This window comes from Montipora capricornis, chromosome 8, assembly GCF_036669925.1.
Source record: "Montipora capricornis isolate CH-2021 chromosome 8, ASM3666992v2, whole genome shotgun sequence".
In the NCBI taxonomy this organism is placed as follows: Eukaryota; Metazoa; Cnidaria; class Anthozoa; order Scleractinia; family Acroporidae; genus Montipora; species Montipora capricornis.
The window spans coordinates 5,000,014-5,017,513 of NC_090890.1; the positions used below are offsets into that span (position 1 = coordinate 5,000,014).

At 40.6% G+C, this 17,500-nt stretch overlaps 1 protein-coding gene across 1 annotated transcript in view; it reads left to right on the forward strand.

Annotated features, from left to right (window-relative positions):
- Positions 1 to 15,340, forward strand: part of LOC138060565 (sorting nexin-14-like) — a 35,979-nt gene extending 20,639 nt beyond the window's left edge. The window contains exons 18-39 of the mRNA XM_068906401.1: positions 378 to 444; positions 751 to 812; positions 1,017 to 1,102; positions 1,302 to 1,351; positions 2,417 to 2,527; positions 3,337 to 3,382; positions 4,351 to 4,372; positions 4,887 to 4,936; positions 5,893 to 6,008; positions 6,101 to 6,212; positions 7,108 to 7,148; positions 7,377 to 7,456; positions 7,562 to 7,592; positions 7,716 to 7,747; positions 8,866 to 8,891; positions 9,098 to 9,154; positions 9,915 to 10,008; positions 11,861 to 11,931; positions 12,025 to 12,055; positions 13,326 to 13,482; positions 13,988 to 14,044; positions 15,064 to 15,340. Of these exons, the coding sequence (XP_068762502.1) occupies positions 378 to 444; positions 751 to 812; positions 1,017 to 1,102; positions 1,302 to 1,351; positions 2,417 to 2,527; positions 3,337 to 3,382; positions 4,351 to 4,372; positions 4,887 to 4,936; positions 5,893 to 6,008; positions 6,101 to 6,212; positions 7,108 to 7,148; positions 7,377 to 7,456; positions 7,562 to 7,592; positions 7,716 to 7,747; positions 8,866 to 8,891; positions 9,098 to 9,154; positions 9,915 to 10,008; positions 11,861 to 11,931; positions 12,025 to 12,055; positions 13,326 to 13,482; positions 13,988 to 14,044; positions 15,064 to 15,105 (1,441 nt within the window). The 3' untranslated portion in view covers positions 15,106 to 15,340. The remainder of the gene's footprint in view (positions 1 to 377; positions 445 to 750; positions 813 to 1,016; positions 1,103 to 1,301; positions 1,352 to 2,416; positions 2,528 to 3,336; positions 3,383 to 4,350; positions 4,373 to 4,886; positions 4,937 to 5,892; positions 6,009 to 6,100; positions 6,213 to 7,107; positions 7,149 to 7,376; positions 7,457 to 7,561; positions 7,593 to 7,715; positions 7,748 to 8,865; positions 8,892 to 9,097; positions 9,155 to 9,914; positions 10,009 to 11,860; positions 11,932 to 12,024; positions 12,056 to 13,325; positions 13,483 to 13,987; positions 14,045 to 15,063) is intronic.
- The last annotated feature ends 2,160 nt before the right edge of the window (positions 15,341 to 17,500 follow it).

Sequence of the window (17,500 nt, forward strand, 5' to 3'; positions counted from 1 at the left end):
GATATTTTGGAACTATGATACACAGCGACGGGCGAAAGGATTCGAACCCACGACCTCCGTAACACCGATCGGGTACTCTACCCATTGAACTGCTAAAACTCCGTGGAAGCTAAATCGCTTATCTAGGTCCTGAACGGTCGATTTGCTCGAAATACACAGCATACTTAATCGTTCGATGTTTGGCGCGAAAAACGTACGCGACCCACTGACTGGCTGCAAAGTCGAAACCAGGCTTTCCTGCGCGTTTGCTTCTAGCCGAACTTCGAAATAGAGACATGCGGTATTTTGGCCAACCATCTGCAAGATTTGAAGTTCCTCTCGGAGAGCCGATTTCCCGAACATTAAGCGTAATGCCAATCGTTTGTTTTGCTTTGCAGAGCATGCGAATATGCCTACAATCTACTGGAGTCGACATTTCTTCCTCTCTTTTATCAGAGTGATGATGTAAGTGTCCCGTCCTGCGTCGCTTGACGCTCTGGTAGCGGCCGCCGTCGCCGTTGTTTATGCGATAAAAGCTCCCCAATAAAGAGTGGTTGGGAGTTCTTCGTGTCGCAAACCTGTTCTAGTCAGTGCGAGGAGCGACAAGTTCCCTGCTAGCGGAGGTTTCTTTTCTTTTGCATTCGCTGGGGCTGACGAGTGCGGGAAAAGAGACCTCTGCCATTGGTCGAAACTCACTGTGTTGAGCATGCGCGGCGGTTACTTAGCGACCGAATCCTCACGTGATGCTTCGTATTGCTTGTTTCTTTTCAGTACTTTTCTATGCTCTGTGGGAGTCGTCTGCCAGCCAAGCCCTTGTATAAACCAGCCTCAAGGTACTTTTCTCAAGATAGCAACTATGTTAAACGCCTTATAAGCGGTAACCAAAGGGTTATTGGTGGTAACTCTGTGATGAATGGTCAATGAACTTACTCAGTTTCCTGGGGAGGAGAAGGGATGGCATCACTCGTTACAGTCTTCTTAGCTGCGTTAGCATTTGTATTTAATTATTTTTTCTTCTCGTTATATTTATTTATTAGGGTTTCAAAAAGAAAGTTCGATCCTTTGGCAGAGTTTTCTAGGCTGGCCGGGAAACTTAAAGACAAAGTTATGAATCCAAACAAAGGTAAGAAGTGGATCATGTATCAAATATCAAACCGGATCCCCTTTCATTGTGATCACATAAAAATGAAAGAATTGTTTCCTATGTCTCCATGTTTACTGTTTCGCTCGCTCTCAGGCAGCTACCTCATTGCGTTGTTACTGTAAATAAATCAAGGAGAAATTGTTCACATGTTACTTTGACGGAATTTTTTCACGAACAGATGATTCGCCGTTCGAGGATGACCCGTTTGATATTCCGGACACACCTCCGGTGAGTAAGATTATCCTTTTCACTGGTTTTTTTATTTAAGAGTTAGCTCCCGGCCTTCGTCAGTCTTTCGTTTTCCTATTCGGTGCCTCGTGGCGCATTCGTAGCAGTCCATAGTCGTTCGTCAGTCATTCTTAGTCCTTCGCTATCACTTCGTAGACTATTCGTCTTGACGAAGGACTAACGCTTGGAGCGTCAGTTCTAGCAAATGTTCTGTTATGACGGGCGATTTATGGTGTGAAGTCGTTTGAGACCCTGCGGTCAGTTCAAGACGTTCACGTTATGGGTAGCGAGGGAAATGGATTCATTTCTCAACGGTTGAAACTCAAGAGTTCGGTTTAGGTTGAAGAGATTGAAGTTTCCCAACAGAACTCTTCTGTTGAAATGCACCAATTCCCTGGAATAGTCATGGAAGCCCGCGAAAATGACAGCGGACGCTACCTATTGTTTTCAACCGTGTCAATCTAGTTGATTGTCTTGTCCAATAGAATGAAAGATTGAAGTGATCCTCGCACTTAATTGGACAATTTAAGCAATTGTCTCTTACAGACACCTGAAAAATTCATTCGGCTTCGATGGGACTCGAACCCATGACCTCAGCGATGCCAGTGCAATGCTCTACCAACCAACTCTTCTTTCGTCTATAACCCACACTTCAAATACATGTTTCTTTCCTTGTTCAATAGCATATACCACCAAAGGCCAAAGCTTCGTGCGGCCTTACTTTGTATTTTTACCCATGAAAAATATGAGCTCAGAGAGCGGTTTTCAATTGAGTGTCAAAAGTAATTAGCGAATTGCTTTCGTTGATGATTACTTCACTCAGTGATTGGTTCAAAGTTCTCGCGCCACTTTTTCAACCAATCAGAAGTGAGACCAAAACTAATCGTGGCTCGCGCGTGCACATTTTCCCGCGCTTTGTGTCGGCTACGTGTAATTACTTCGAGTATTGATTGGTTTACTGGATTGTCTCCGTCCTTTTTGATTGGCCAAAGTAATTACTTTGGTTTTGGTTTTACGATACTCAATTGAAACTCGCTCTGGTAATTATAATTTTTTTTACGATAGGAATACAACGTTGAAAGCGAAGGAGAGGAAGAGGAATTAGAAGAAGAGGAGTTACGTGACCTTAGCATGTGGAAGATAACCATTCCTCACGTTATCATGGAAACAAAACAGGTTCGGTGTTGACAACGCTTTTGCGCATTTTAGTTGCCCCGTAACCTGGCTTCTGAATGATAGTGAGCCTCCCTGAGATCTAGTGTGCGTGGCAAGTGTTCCCGAACAGACGAAGACTTTTCCCACGTTATAAGAGCGCCAAACTTGACGCGAGAGTCTGCCTCGTGACCCAGTTTTCGCTTTCCACCAACGCAGGCTCAGGATACCTTGATTTCATACATGCAGCCCCTATTCCAGAATGGTATTTTTATTGAAACGTATTTGTAATACTTCAATACGACAACGACGTCAACAGATTTGAGAACGACACGCAACAAGAAGTCAATGGACAATAACAAACGCTCTTCACGCGGACGAATAAGTGCGTTAAATTTCTTTGACGTTGTTGAGAACGACGTCAAATGATTAAATTGGAGGACGTAAGCACCCGACGATGAACTTTCAATTTGCTCTATAATCAACCTCACCTTCCATACCAACTTGTTTCCTGGAGTGCTGGTAGACACTTTCTTTGCCGAAGGACGAGGAAAAATCGGAAGATTATTTCAATAAAAAGGGGTATATTTATAGGCGACGTTCACAAAACCGTTTCTATCTTGCGTAAGCTCCATAAAACAAATGGTGCCCCATTTCCTCGCTAGGAACATTTACTTGCGGTTTTTGTGATTGGTCGGAATAATTTCCAGGGACTATAAATTAATAATCAATTGCCTCATTTTGTAACTAAAAAGGTCGTTGTTAAAAGGAACTGCCTAAGTAATTAAAACAAGTAAAGCACCTTCTTTCGGTTATGTTTTTCTTCTTTATAGAAATGTATGTTCATCATATCAGTGGATAGAAAGGACGTGACGGAAGGTAAGATCTTTGATTTGAAGTTTGCTACGTGTGACCTTTGGAAGTGTGCTGCAATCAGTTAAATGGAGTTGCTAGACTCGTCCACTTATGTCCAGGAGTGCACGTAATTAGCCCGGGGGGGGGGGGGGGGTAATTAGATGCCTGCCCAATATATGCTCAACTATAATAGGTAAAGTCGTTCCCGTCGGAAGATTGAAAATCGGGGAAGATACAGTCAGCTGAGACAACATTGACGAAACATTTAACAGAAGAAGGACAGCATCGCGGGTGTAATGAGTCGCTAGACAATTTGAGGGCCTGGAGCCTTGCTGCAAAGGAAAGAAAGGAAAGGAAAGGACTTTTATTTAAGGGTCTAGTCGTTCTAGCGCTGGAGCGCTAATTGGGGACACTGTAAACTGAAATGAACAATGAAAGTAAATCAAGTCAAATGTTGGTTTTTGAGGAGAGGGAAAACCGGAGTACCCGGAGAAAACCTCTCGGTGAACTCACATATGACGCCGAGTCCGGGAATCGAACCCGGGCCACATTGGTGGGAGGCGAGTGCTCTCACCACTGCGCCATCCCTGCACTCCAAACTAAAGACACTGCAATGTACAGAAAGGTTTAGGGTTATTTTTCAGCTACTCTTCAGAGAAAAACACTCAAGGTGTCGGTCTTGTGTTCTGTTGATTCAAAGCCACTTGTCCATCTCTTAGATCGACTGATGTATTGACGAGATCCTAAATTCACCTGTTTAATAATAGTCCAGTATCAAATTTTTAATGATGCATTCCAATATTGTTCAAAATTTCGTTTTTGGAAATTTAGTTTGTTAAACTTTACAACTAATAAGAAACGTGGCCTCCATATCCTAAAGATATTGCAGTGTCGCCGTGATTTAGCTTTGTCTTTATCTTTTAAGTGTAGTTATGAATAATACGAAGGCTAGTTTAAATTACTAACTCGATGTCGTTTTTCGATCTTTACAGCATCTAGATGGGACGTTGCACGGTAAGATTTTTGCTTTTCATTTGCGCGCGAAGAGGAATGCAAAGTCCCACTTGTGGATCCTCGTCAGTCAAATCCATCACCTATTTTCACGGAATCTTTTTCTCAGACCAATTTACTACTGTATGCGATCAATTTTGTACATTGAAAGCTGACGTTTCCAACGATAGCCCTTCGCTAGCCCTTTGTCAGAGCGTTAGGGTTAGGGTTAGGGTTTAGGGTTAGGCCTACTCAGATCTCCTGCCGGCTTCGTATACAAATAACCTGGATACACAGGAGCTCACAATTAGGAGATTCAATGTGATATGATTTCTGCAACCAACACGATTGTGGATGCGGTTATTTTTTGGTGTTATAGGCTGTTAACGTCCAAAAGTGGCTTAAGGACAAAAAGCAATTTAATCGTAATGCATGTACGACCCTTTTCTTCAAAGTAGAGGTATTTCCCTGCCTAAGTGTTGCTGCATGCTTTTTGCGCATTTTTCTGCTTTTTTGACTGTTTCACTTATGCTTTTAGGAGATACAAAGAGTTCTTCGTTCTTCAGAGCAAGTTAAAGGAATTTCACGGTAGGATCATTATGTTGTTATTAAAAAGAGTTTTTTTTGCAGGAAAATATCTTCGAAAGAGTTAACTTCGAAAAATGTAGGTCAAGAGATTGATTGAGAGAATTAAATGGCGGGTTTGTATTTGGGAAAAACCCATTTAATTTTGGAACGCGTTACATATTAAAGCCAATTATTGGAACTGTACATTCAATGCAACAACTTAACAGTGTAAAGAAACCGCAAATAATCCAGATAAAGAGTTCGTTGGAACAGGATCGGTGTGATTTCATGCTCGTAGGCAAATTTTAACGGTATCAGAGGTTGTAAAGAGCTGTATGGTATCTAGGTTACGTTGGATCAGTATTGAGACAGCTTTAATAGCTTTCTCTCCATCTTATGACGCTCACTTTGTTACTATACACCTTATTCCAAAATGGCCGCCATTTTAGTATTTTCAACTTTGCTTCCTTGCAAATTGGCCCTTTTGGCCTCGCTTTCAAACGCAAAATTCAAAAGAATATTTTACCTTGATCGAGGCCAAAAGTATACTAAAATGGCGGCCATTTTGGAATAAGGTGTATAGTAACAAAGTGGGCGTCCTACTTGGGTTAAGTTTCCTGGTTCTTTTCTATTCTCTTCGTCATCATTATCGTCATCATCATCATCAATCTCATTACTGTTTTGAATTACACACTTCGCGTATAAACTGCCTAAAATTAAAACAAGAAGGCATTAGTTTTTTTGAGAATCTATTGCAACTACAACACAGTGGGCCTTTTGCAGGTTAGTGCTCATATGGTACAAACTCCGCCATACTGGAACGCAAATTGTGCACTGGGACATCTAAAACAAACCAAGTTAATCTAAATTTTCTTTGTTTTAGATGTCCCAGTGGGCAATTTGCGCTCCAGTATGGCGGATTTTGTACTATGTCATCACTAACCTGCAAATGGCTCATTGTTCATCTCCTTTTCTAGGTGAGATCGATGACTCACTTCTCCCAGCCAAACGCAATTCTTCAAGATCTCTCACGCAGAAGAGCAGTTCCAATTACTTTGAGGCCTGCCGCGTACAATTTGAGAAATATTTGCAGGTAGTAAAGATTACAGACGTCGCAACGCACAGCATCACATGCCGTCAATATAATTTGCAATCCTTTAAAATTGTTGTTGTTGTTTTTTTCAGTATTTATGTTCCAACCCACTACTTAAAGGAAGTGCGTTGCTTTTTAACTTTCTTTCGCCTGACAAAGAATTCAGTCAAATGTTTGGTCCGGAAAAAGTCGGTGATATAGCGGGTAAGGCTTAAATACTATTTCTTGTACAGGAAATTTTTGTCTAAAATTTAATAACTTTTGGTTATAAAATAATTAGGATAGTACGCGCGCTCTCATTGGTCAATAGCTGGGTTTAGATGAGAGTATGTAAACGCAGCTGTGACATCACACGAATTTTGAATGGTCAGATTGATTGTCAGACGCGCGTTTTGATTGGCTGGTAGGAAATACGATCGTGTATCAAGAAAATCTTGCATAAGCATTGTTTCCAGTTTCTCTTGGGACCATTGTAAGTCCCAAGGGAAAATAAAAACAGTGGTATCTTTGATTGTGGCTAGTAAGTGTAGAAAATCGTATGAACGCGAGTGCATTTCGTGACATATAAGGGCACAAGTAATGTTTTGAGAACTACGACCGACCATTAATCACCAAATGAACGAGCAAGTTCATACAATTTTTTACTTATTACTCGACAAAATTTTCATCGCTGTGTTTCCATGGCAACCTTCGTATTGCACGCTATTACCTATTTATGCATTCGTCATTGACCAATCAGAAACGCCACATTCTGATGAGTCTATTATAATAAGTAATTATATTATCTTGCTGCTTTTAATTTGTTTTTTTAACATGTTTGTTATAGTGGATACCTAAGAACTGAAATAGGCCTAGTTTTTAGATTTAAAATTATGCAAGTACTCTACTACCAGGCAGGTCAAAAACTTGACGTTTTGAGTTTCACCCTACGTGAAAGCGAATCTAATTACCATGCTTCACTCACTGACTGCAAACGTAACGCCACATTTTATTTTTAAGATAATAGTTTGCCCATAGGTTTCTATGTAACAGATATATGTGGAGAGAGATTGTGGGAGCAGAATATGCTTCTTTCCTTACTCTACATGTTGTCACACAGGGAAGAAAATCAAGTCCATGACAACTATACTCAAGAAAGAGGTTAGTAAGATTCATATTTATCTTTTCTTCCCTCTTAAGGAATGAGTTTTATGGCTTGATAGTAGCCCTGGCATCATGTAACAATTCAGCTTATGGTTTCCAAGGATACTTTTGTGGCTTCCAAATGATTATGAGGTCACGTGAATGAGTTGTCATATCTCGCATTTCTTTCAGTGTATTATGTCAAATTCTGCGCCCTAAAATTGTCCAATTAACGTTTCTTTTCAGAGAGGACAGAACCTTGATTCTTTTCTACAGGCGTTTTTGTCCTCTACAGTGGAACCAACAAAACGAAAACCTCTTCCCAAGTACGTAATAATCATTGTTTTCAGCACATTTGAGTATATTCGTATAGAAAAATTAAATAATAAGTGGCTTACTAATTGAAAGTTTTTTTTTTTTCGCTTTTGCAGGGGCCTCCTAGAACAATCAAAGCGCACTGAGGTGTTTCAGATATCTTTAACGTTTTTCAACATTAATTGTCGTTTCCTTTCTTCCATGGCAACCTGATAACTGGTTGTTATCTGTAAATGAATTTTACCCCTTATCTTTGTTTCTTGTTCTTAGGAGGGGCTTTATCCCATAAGAAGGAAAAGCTCGTAAGTACTTGGGTATTTTAGTTGAAATTGCTCCCATGATAAAAATCACTTCCTTTTTTCTTCAGATTTTGAAAGTGTGATTGCTTAACACTTGATTGGCAACATTTTGAGCTTTGATTTTTATACAAAGGTTGTATACTTTGAGTGTAAGTTTTGGATTTCACGGTCCGCCATTACTCACGTTCCAAACTGACCGATTGGACCTCTGAGGGTTGGATCTAGAGAAAAGTGGCGTCATTTACTCGCTAGCCTAAAATTTCAACGTGTAAACGCAGCTTATTATATACGCAAAACACGAGTTTAAGAGTCTGAAAGCCCGTAACTCCCGTGCTGTATTTTAATTTAGCCGCATACACACGCATTACATTCTTAAACTATTGAGTCTTTGACGTCGTTTTCTCCTCGATCCAGCTCTCTCAAGATTTTAAAGTTAGTACTGGCGGACCATTAAATAGGAAAATTCCAGCGAAAATAAACAGGTGTCTTAAATCAAGACTTAAAACTTGGGTCACTTACTGTTTGAACGTATAGTTTTGAACGAATCCAAAGAATAAAGAAAGATTGATATTTTTACTCATAGTAGCACTTTAAAACGTTTATTTTATAGTATTGAACTTTTCCAAGAAAAAAAAAATTCCAATAATTTTTTGGTGATTAGTCGTGGTAAAGTACAATAATTTTTAGTTCAGTTTTTTGGGTTTGTCACATGATGTGGTCACATCTCTACTGTGTACTTCTAGGCTCTATCAGACGACGAGGCTGACTGCTTAAGGACGTTCGCGCCCAAAATGCGTGACATGCGCGAAAAAATACGCAGTAGCAATGGGCGCGAACGCCCTGAAGTGTCACTTGTAAACCAGGATTGCTCATCTGTAATTTTTGTTGCACCAATCCCAGTGGTTAAAAACCAACCAATCGCAGCTTAGCATGTTGCCTTATAGGTGACGCATAACTTGCTAGTTAAAAGTAGGAAGACGGTAATCTAAAGTAGAAGTAATCACAACGTGCGAAAGCGAAAGATATCTGATTACTATGGAAAACGCTTCATGTTGTGAAATTTTACTACATTCCAGCTCGGTATGTATTATCCAATCATTTTTTACTTTTTCTCTTGTTAGGAATAACACACGTTTCAAAGCAGAAGGTAAGACTGTGGATTGCAGAGTGGATTGTTTTGTTGACTCTTGTGGGGCATATTGTATAGCCTCCTTCGCAGCCGTTTTTAGGCTCGGTTTCGTCCGTCCCGTGAAGGAGGCTACGTATTGTACCGACCTTCTCTGTCATGGCTTTCTCGCCAATGTTTTTGCTCGTTGAATTGTTCATGCGTACGTATTTCATGATAATTTGCAGCATCAGGCAAACCTCAGTTGGAAGTGACCGGTGCAACGGACTATATTCTTTTTCTTGGTAGGTAACAGTTCTTAGTGATGATAAAAGCGACGGACGGGAGAATGCCATACCTACTATAAATTCGGGCAATTGTAATCACTTCGTGATTGTCTCTACTTTGATTTGGCAAATTGTGTCAGTTATCAAAGAATGAAACTGCTATGAACGTTGTAACAGTGACGTTAACTGTATAACGAGTTTGGTCAACTTTAGACTCGCTTTTCGGCAAAGGTCAGGTTACTTAGCCCGTAGCTGTATACCAGGGAGCTCTCTTAACCTGGTTTTTTTTTTGGGTTTTGTAATCAGCTTATTGTTTTAAGTGCCCTGTGATCAAAAAAACCACTTCCTTTTTTCCTTCAGATTTTGAAAGTGTGTTTACTTAACACCTGAAAGCCCAAAACCCCCGTGCTGCATATTAATTATGCGGCGTACACACGTATTGCATTCTTAAACTAGTGAGCCTTTGACGTCATTTTCTCCTCGATCCAGCTCTCTCAAGAACATAATGTTAGTAATGGCGGACCATTAAATAGGAAAATTACAGTTAAAATAAAGAGGTGTCTTTTTGAAATCAAGGCTTAAAACGTGGGTCACTTAGTGTTTTGTTAACATAGTTTTGAAATCCAAAGAAAAATATGAATTGATTTTTTGGTCACAGGGGCACTTTAAGTGTAAGTCATTGTTTTAATTGTTTAGTCTTTTGTTTTTGGTTAGGGTAGCGAGCCAATCACATTATACGTTACGAGAACCGCTATATAACCCTTTTGCTTTGTTGTAGCTCATCGTCTATTCAAAGTGCCGTCCTTCCTGTACAGTTTATTAGTGTGTGGGAAAGTGGCTTTTCAGCATACACTGGATACCTACGCAGACAGGTACTGTGACACAAACATTTGTTTCATCAAATGAGTCGACAAATGTCAGATTACCTCCGTGAGAGGATTGAGTGGCTAACGTTCCAAGCGTAGTTCTTCATTCGGGGACCGCGGAAAGGGAGGGGCTGGGGTGGGGGTGTGTGTGCGGTGTTGTTTTCTCCTAAACCTCTACCCCCTCCCCTCACACTTTCGTGATCTATACCAAAACCTTACCAAAACCCAGCCCCTCCTCCCCCCCACACACACACACTTTTAAACGTACTCCGCGGTCCTGTCATTAGAGCGAATTGAGGAATTTATATTGGAAGAGGCGAGGCTATTCCAGCAGTGGAGACATGGTAACGCGGAAGCAGAAATAAAACGTGGTTAGTTGAATTAATAAATTGTGCTTTCTCGTTACTATGTCTCCAATAATAGCATAACTCCCCCACCTCCTGTAATAATCATAACAAATTACAATTTCCTCGATTGTGATTGGTTTAAGAAACTCCTTATTTCCACTAATTCACTTGCCAAGTTGTTATCGGACAGTTCAATAAGCCAATCACATTCAAAGTTGTATTTTAAATCAACCAATGATATTCAAAGTTGTAGTTTAAATCAACCATTCACAACGTTGTTTTCAATCACCATAGAAACAGTGTACAGACTCCTAAATCGGGGCTTTCTTTCTTTCTTTCTTTCTTTCTTTCTTTCAGAGCGACATAAAACAATTTGCGCCTCATTTGTCAGGATGTCAATGCAAATTTTCCCTTTCTTTCATAACTTGGTTCTTCTTCTTTTCTCGGAAATTGTAATTTTTATGATTAATGGGTAACAGGGATGAGTGGAGTCCATTTCAGTCTTTAATCATTCTGTGTAATCGTTCTCGTGATAAACAAATTGGACGACCGCGCATTTTGTTGTCACTCGTATGATTACAGACCGAATTGGACTCAGTTTTATTACCATTACTAATCTCAAACAACTCTCAATTCGCTCTGACGATGGGCTATCGCTCAAAACGTCGGTCACTGAATCGTTTCCAAGGTAATCTGACATTTATCAACTCGCCTGAGTGATAAAACCAAATTTTCGTGTTTTACTTTCCCACCGACGGAGCACCGCCATTTCTTTAGGAACTAACTTCTTCTTGTGAACTGGCCAGTAAGTGACATTAGGGCCGTTTATACGAGAAAAAATAAGCCGCGGCTTACTCTGGCCGTGGCTTACGTAAGACGCGAACACCCCGTTTAAATGGTACAAAATCGAAGTTCACGGCTTACTCCATCCGCAGCTAGCTCAAACCGCGGCTTATCCTGGCGTAGGGGTTTTGGGCTGTGCTTATCTTGGCCGCGGCTTACCTTGGACGTGAAAGTGTTCGTATATGTCTGCTCGCAGCTTGCTCAAGCCGTGAACGGCTCCTACGCATGCACTTGTTTTGTTATTATAGCCCAGACTTCGTTTTTCGCTCGTCCATTCGCCTGAGAAAAATGGCGAGCGCGAGCAACGAATCACGTATTTCTAAAGAAAAAGATTCAGCGAAAAAGCGAATGTGGAGTGCACAGGAAGAAGCAGCTTCTCGCTATTTGTAGTGGTATTGAAATTGCTAAAGAAGTTGATAATTGCGTCACTTCAGCCAGTGTAAGTTCTGCAGCACACCGCAAGTGTTCGTTTACGACTTCACTGGATCGATACTGGATTACATGTTAAACTTTAGTTTAAATTTTTTCTTCGCTTGTTTGCTTACTCGAGCCATTTTATCTCGTGATGCCTCAATGGAGCGTTGCGTGACACAAGACTTGTCGGACCGTTACGTGACGAACCAAGTAGGAGATTGTTTTGCGCTGACGCGTTTTTCTTTATATTTCAGATACCTAGCTCATAAAGTGGATTTGTTAACGAGTGAACATCGGGTCGTTATTATTATTCATCTTCTTAGAGGTAGGTTTTTCCAAAATAACTTGGGAAGAAGATTTTGAGAGAATTTGTTTTGGAATTGAAACGTTCCTATACCTTTCTTCTGTCTCTTCTCAGACGCCATTTTCTTTGATCAGGATCCTCCAAGGTAAATTCTTATGTTTTTTCTGGTTTGTTTTACATATATTAAAGGTTTTAGTTTGACTGTAACTGTACTGATTAATAAGTAGGTAGCACGGAGCATTTTAAAAAAGAAGGTAATTGGTGTATTTCCAGCATTTGATTTGGTTTATCCAATCAAAATGCAACCTCTCAATGGAGCACCCTCAAAATAGTGGCTTTCTAATAAACGGGCTAAAAATACTTAGAATGCAATTAAAATTCACGCAATTGACAAACAGTTTGGTTAAATCGCTCAAACTTCACTGAGTCAGTTTGAATAACGGTAAGTGGTTACATAGCAGTCACATGACTGGAGAGCGCCTTCCATCCCCTCCCCACCAACAGTGCACGTGTTAGTTGTGGTTACACACACCTTGAATTTGGGGCCTTCCGGAGGGTAAATGGCTTGGGTTTGGTTCATCTCAGGTTTCATGTTACCCTCACTTGGGGATGCGGTTACACAGTAAGACTCCCCTCAGAGTAAAGTAATAGGGTATAATTAATATAATTAGGGATCCTCGTGTATTAGCTACGTTCTGCTTTATGATTGGGGCCAATCAACCTCAGGGAACAGATAAACCGTACTTTTCAGTTTAGGAACTGTCATGGGAAGTTCTTTTGTTCTTTTTGATGTATCCGTGGAAATAACCCTAGGGCAGTTTCGGTCTAGGGAAAGCGGTTACACATATAAACGTCTTTGCTCGTGGGGAAACGCTATTTACCCATGGTTAAAAGGGCTTAGCCCAATTTAATCTGTGTTGTGAGTTAAATGAGACTTGATAAAGATGTAGAATATTAGAAAAAGTACAACGCTTCTCAGAACATGACCGGGCGCCATTACCATCTTATGCAATTTTGCCAAAAACATGCACAAGTCGCACAATTTGCGGGTGACTAGCTGTAAGGCATACACAATTTTAAAAGCCCTCTAAGAAATTTACTCCTACTTCCTTATCCCAAATAGTGTGATTGCTCCAACAAAAAAGAACCAATATGCTAATGCCGGTAAAAAAATCATTACTTTTGGAAGCGTCAAATTCCATCAGTCTGTTTGATCTTTGTGTTCCGTGTTCTTGGTTATTTTTTTTCAATAGTGATTTTAAGGTTGAAAACCAGTACGACCACAAGTACGAGTTTTCAGTCCTAAACATGCGCATTGGGTTCGGAAATTAAGTTTTATGCGCATGCTCAGAACGACTAACTCCGCGCTCTCTTAGTCTTTTGTGCCATAATGTAAAGACCGCTGATCTCCACAGAACGGACACGCAAAAGTTAGAGAGGAGAGAGCAGACGCTGAAAGAAATGCTAGATTTCATACCAGACCCGGCCGTGCGCGTTATGGGTACTGACCGACACAAAGCAGGAATCACTTCGTTGTTTGAACTTCTACAGCAACCAAGGTTAAATAAGCAGGTCGGTTTTTTTTTCTATTTGTTCTTCACCTCAGCTGTTCTATTGCTTAGCACCCCACCCTTTGTGTGTGGATTTATGTCGCAAACTCCGTGCTTTTGGTTTAGCGACCTACTCACCCCCCCCCCCCTACCTCCCCCTGCACCATTTTTCCATTACAGGAGTATCATCTTTATTATAACGTTTAGAGCGAATTTCAATCGAGTGTTGTAAAATCAAAACCAAAGTAATTGCCTTGGCCAATCAAAAAGGACGGAGACAATCCAATAAACCAATCAAAACTCGAAGTAATTACACGTAGCCGACACAAAGCGCGGGAAAACGTGCACGCGCGAGCCACGATTGGTTTCGGTTTCACCTCTGATTGGTTGAAAAAGTGGCGCGAAAACTTTGAACCAATCACTGAGTGAAGTAATGAAAAACCAAAGCAATTCGCTAATTACTTTGAAAATCGCTCTAAACGTTTCAATTACTCAGTTCTTGGTTGACCTTTTTTCTAATCTTTTAGCTGACATATGTTTTACTTGATTGCGTGATGGGAGAGATTTTTCCGGAACTGAAGGAGGTATTTTTAAAATCGTAAATGGTTTGAACCCAAGAGTCGTATCATAATTAAGTAAAGTACGATCGTCTGGGTGAGTGTAGTCCTGAGACGGACTGTTTAAGATGACATCGACTGATAGGAACACGTGAGCGGCAGTCATCTTCAGAGTCAAATGATTTGTGTAACGTCAGTAGATACTATAAAAACTCCAGTCACTGGTCAAGTTATTCGTCTCCAATAACATCACGAATAAGTTGACCAATGACGTCTACGACCGGAGTTTTTATAGTATCTACTGACATTACACAAATCACTTGACTCTGAAGATGACCGGCCCCAAACCTAGAACTTGCCTTATTTTTAACATCCAGGCTTTAACGGGGCCGTTCTAGCGGCGTGGATTTTTTCCAGGCTTTCTTCGAAACTGTTGGGACATTGTGTTGTGTTCTTGGGCAAGACACTTTACTCTCACGGTGCCTCTCTCCACTGTATAAATGGGTACCGACGAAAATGCCGGGGGTAACCCTGCGATGGACTAGCATCCCATCCAGGAGGGAGTAGAAATACTCCTAGTCGCTTCATGCTACGGAAACCGGAGATAAGTGCTGGCCTGGTGGGCCTTCTAGGCTCGTAGCGGACTTTACCTTTTTTTTTTTAGTAGGTGCTAGTAAGAATGAAAGGAACCAAGGTTTGACACGTTAACAAGTTGAACTGATCCGAGAGATTTAGCCACATCGTGAAACGGCAAACGCTGACTGCGACTTGTCATAAAACCATTTATAATCTCGAGTCCCTTGTCTTCTTCCTTCTCTCTCTCTTTTGAGAAGTTGTAGATAACTGGAGAGAAACTAAACAGGCTAAAATCTAACAAGTTTCTTTGATTTTTTGGGAAAATTCAAATTTTAGCCCGTTTTCAGTGAACGTGATGCTACATCTCAATATAGTCCTTGCGTCGTCAGATACCCAAAGTTGTTCTAAACGAAGGATACAGTTATTGTCGTTGTTTTTCAGTTTTTAAAGGGTCGTTTCTTTGTTTTCAGAGCGAGCTTTTCCCGGCAGACGATCTTTCAAGTCACTCGTGACGACTCAGAAACAACTCGGTGTCCCAGCAAACACAAACACGGGTTGGCCGGAGTGTCGAGATAAAAATTGTCTAAGGAATATGGAGGAATATATTTTTCAAACTCGTGTACAAATGTAATGATAAGAAAATGCTTCCACAGAGCGAAATCTTTCTAACGTGTAACTCCAAAGTTTCACGACAAATAAATTATTTTTGTAAAGATTATTCAGTGAAATAAAGCCGGTGAAAAGTCGTCTGTTTTAGTTCTGGCAAAGATAATTATTTCAAGGCCCTCTTTCTTCTATTTTCTTTCATGTTAACATAGACCTCTTCATTCGTACTTGCTGGGCCGAGAGACCTCTGCCCTGTGACGAAACTCGCGTTTACGCAACCACCCTTCAGCCTGAAAGAATTATTCGACCGATAATCATCTTTCCCCTGAATGGTTGAAGTGGTTAATACTGAATCAAATAGTCCATTTTACAGTTGTGTGCTTTGCTCAGTTAACGGGCTTATGAATGAAAGTGAGGCTGATAGGAACCTCACTACTTTTCTTATGTAAATTATTACTGATTAGCATGACAAGAACATCATTAACATAAGAAAAGGCGGGAGGTCTGCATCATAACAAGGTCAACACCAGCCTCACTTTCACTTAGAGGCCAGGTAACTAAGCACACAACTGCAAAGAGGTCTATTGTGGTGATTGTGGTGGATATTTAATACGTTTGCGCATTCATAAAACAAGGTTTGATCCATCGAGCGCTTCAGGACGCTTCAACACAAAATCTCAACCTGAATACCAAAACTCGTATCCCTACTTTGGAGTCATTTTTAAGCATGTGTTTTTTCTCGTTTAATAATTTATGCACGTGCGACGAAACGACCACTGTCATTCCGATTAGACCTTGCTAATTAGGGACTTAACTGATTAGAGTGTAATGTAAAGTGCTGGTTTTCTACCCCATATGAACCATGTGAGCGTTCTAATCAGTTAAGTCTGTTGAAATATAAGTGCTACACGGCCAACGTTTGTAAAAATGTAACCCTTCCTTGTACGTGCTAATTAGGTATTGTTGTGTTCGCTTTGTTCTTCTGTTTCATGGACAGTCACAGAAGAACGACCTGTAAGCACACTCGAAATGTATACGTCATTGAATGATACGACAAGAGCACTAATAAGTCCCTTTCCTCCTCCTTGCTTGTTTTTGTTTTTTGGTGTTTTTTTTTTTTTTTTTTTTTTTTGCATGGTTTACGATCACGGCTTCATCGTGGGAAACAGTCCGACCGGCAGTTTCAGCAAGTACTGGAGCTGAAATTACGTAAAACAAAACAACTCCAAATAAAGAGTAATCCCAAGAAACAAAAAGAATTCTCGAGTTTCATAACCATCTTCATGCCTAAACTTTGCTTTAACAATCAAAACATAACGGAAAACACAATTATTGTCTTCATCCCCCACAGTACTATTAACAACCAGGAGCCCATGACTAGGAACGTACAACTTCATTGTATTTGTGGAACGGCGTTCTTACATACCTAGTTGCTTTTAGATGGATTTTCACGCGAAACCAGACCATTCCAGTCATTCACAAGTCTTGCGTGAGAAATTATTACCCATGGGATTTGGAATGGTCACTTGTGCAAGTCAAATCTTATTTAAGAACTCGTCTAAAAATAGCTTAATCTGTAAAATTGCCATTACATAGCTGTGCTGTCGTGCTGCCGCGGAACGCAATGGAATCTAGGTGAGGGGGGGGTGGGTGGGTGATAGGAAACTGGTCGGCGATTGAGAAGGAATTACGAGCAGTCGATAATAGTCGAACTGCCCCCGTGAAAAGATCAGTTAGCTGACGTTTCGAGCAAAAGTGCTTGGGCAGAGCGGATTGACTCTCTCACCAACGCAGCAGTACCACGATTTCTTTACGTTTCATCCTCTAGTATTTCTTTACTTGCTTTAGCCATTCTTACGACTATATATCTTTCTTTCAATACGATACAGATGCAAAACAGAAAATTATGTTATCGACAAAAGTCTTGGGAAGACCATCACCTCAAAAACCAACATTTGATTTGATTTGTGTTAATAATTTATTGTTGATTTCAGTTTACAGCGTGCCCAATTAGAGCTCCAGCGCTAGAAGACTAGACCATAAAGTTCCTTTCCTTTCATACAGTCCCCCTCCCCCTTTGATGGCAATCCGGGAGTACAGTCAGAAAAGCTGCAGTTTGTTTCAACATTGCTTTGGGGGAAAAGGGGGAAGGGCAAGCAAACTCGTTCGTACTGTAACGTTTTTAAAAAACAAAGCATATACTTCTTACGAACGCTTTTTTGGTGCATAAAAACAAAGGTGTTCCAACAACTTTTGACCAGGATTGGAAATATGTTTTAAGATGAAAAAGCAAAAATTCCA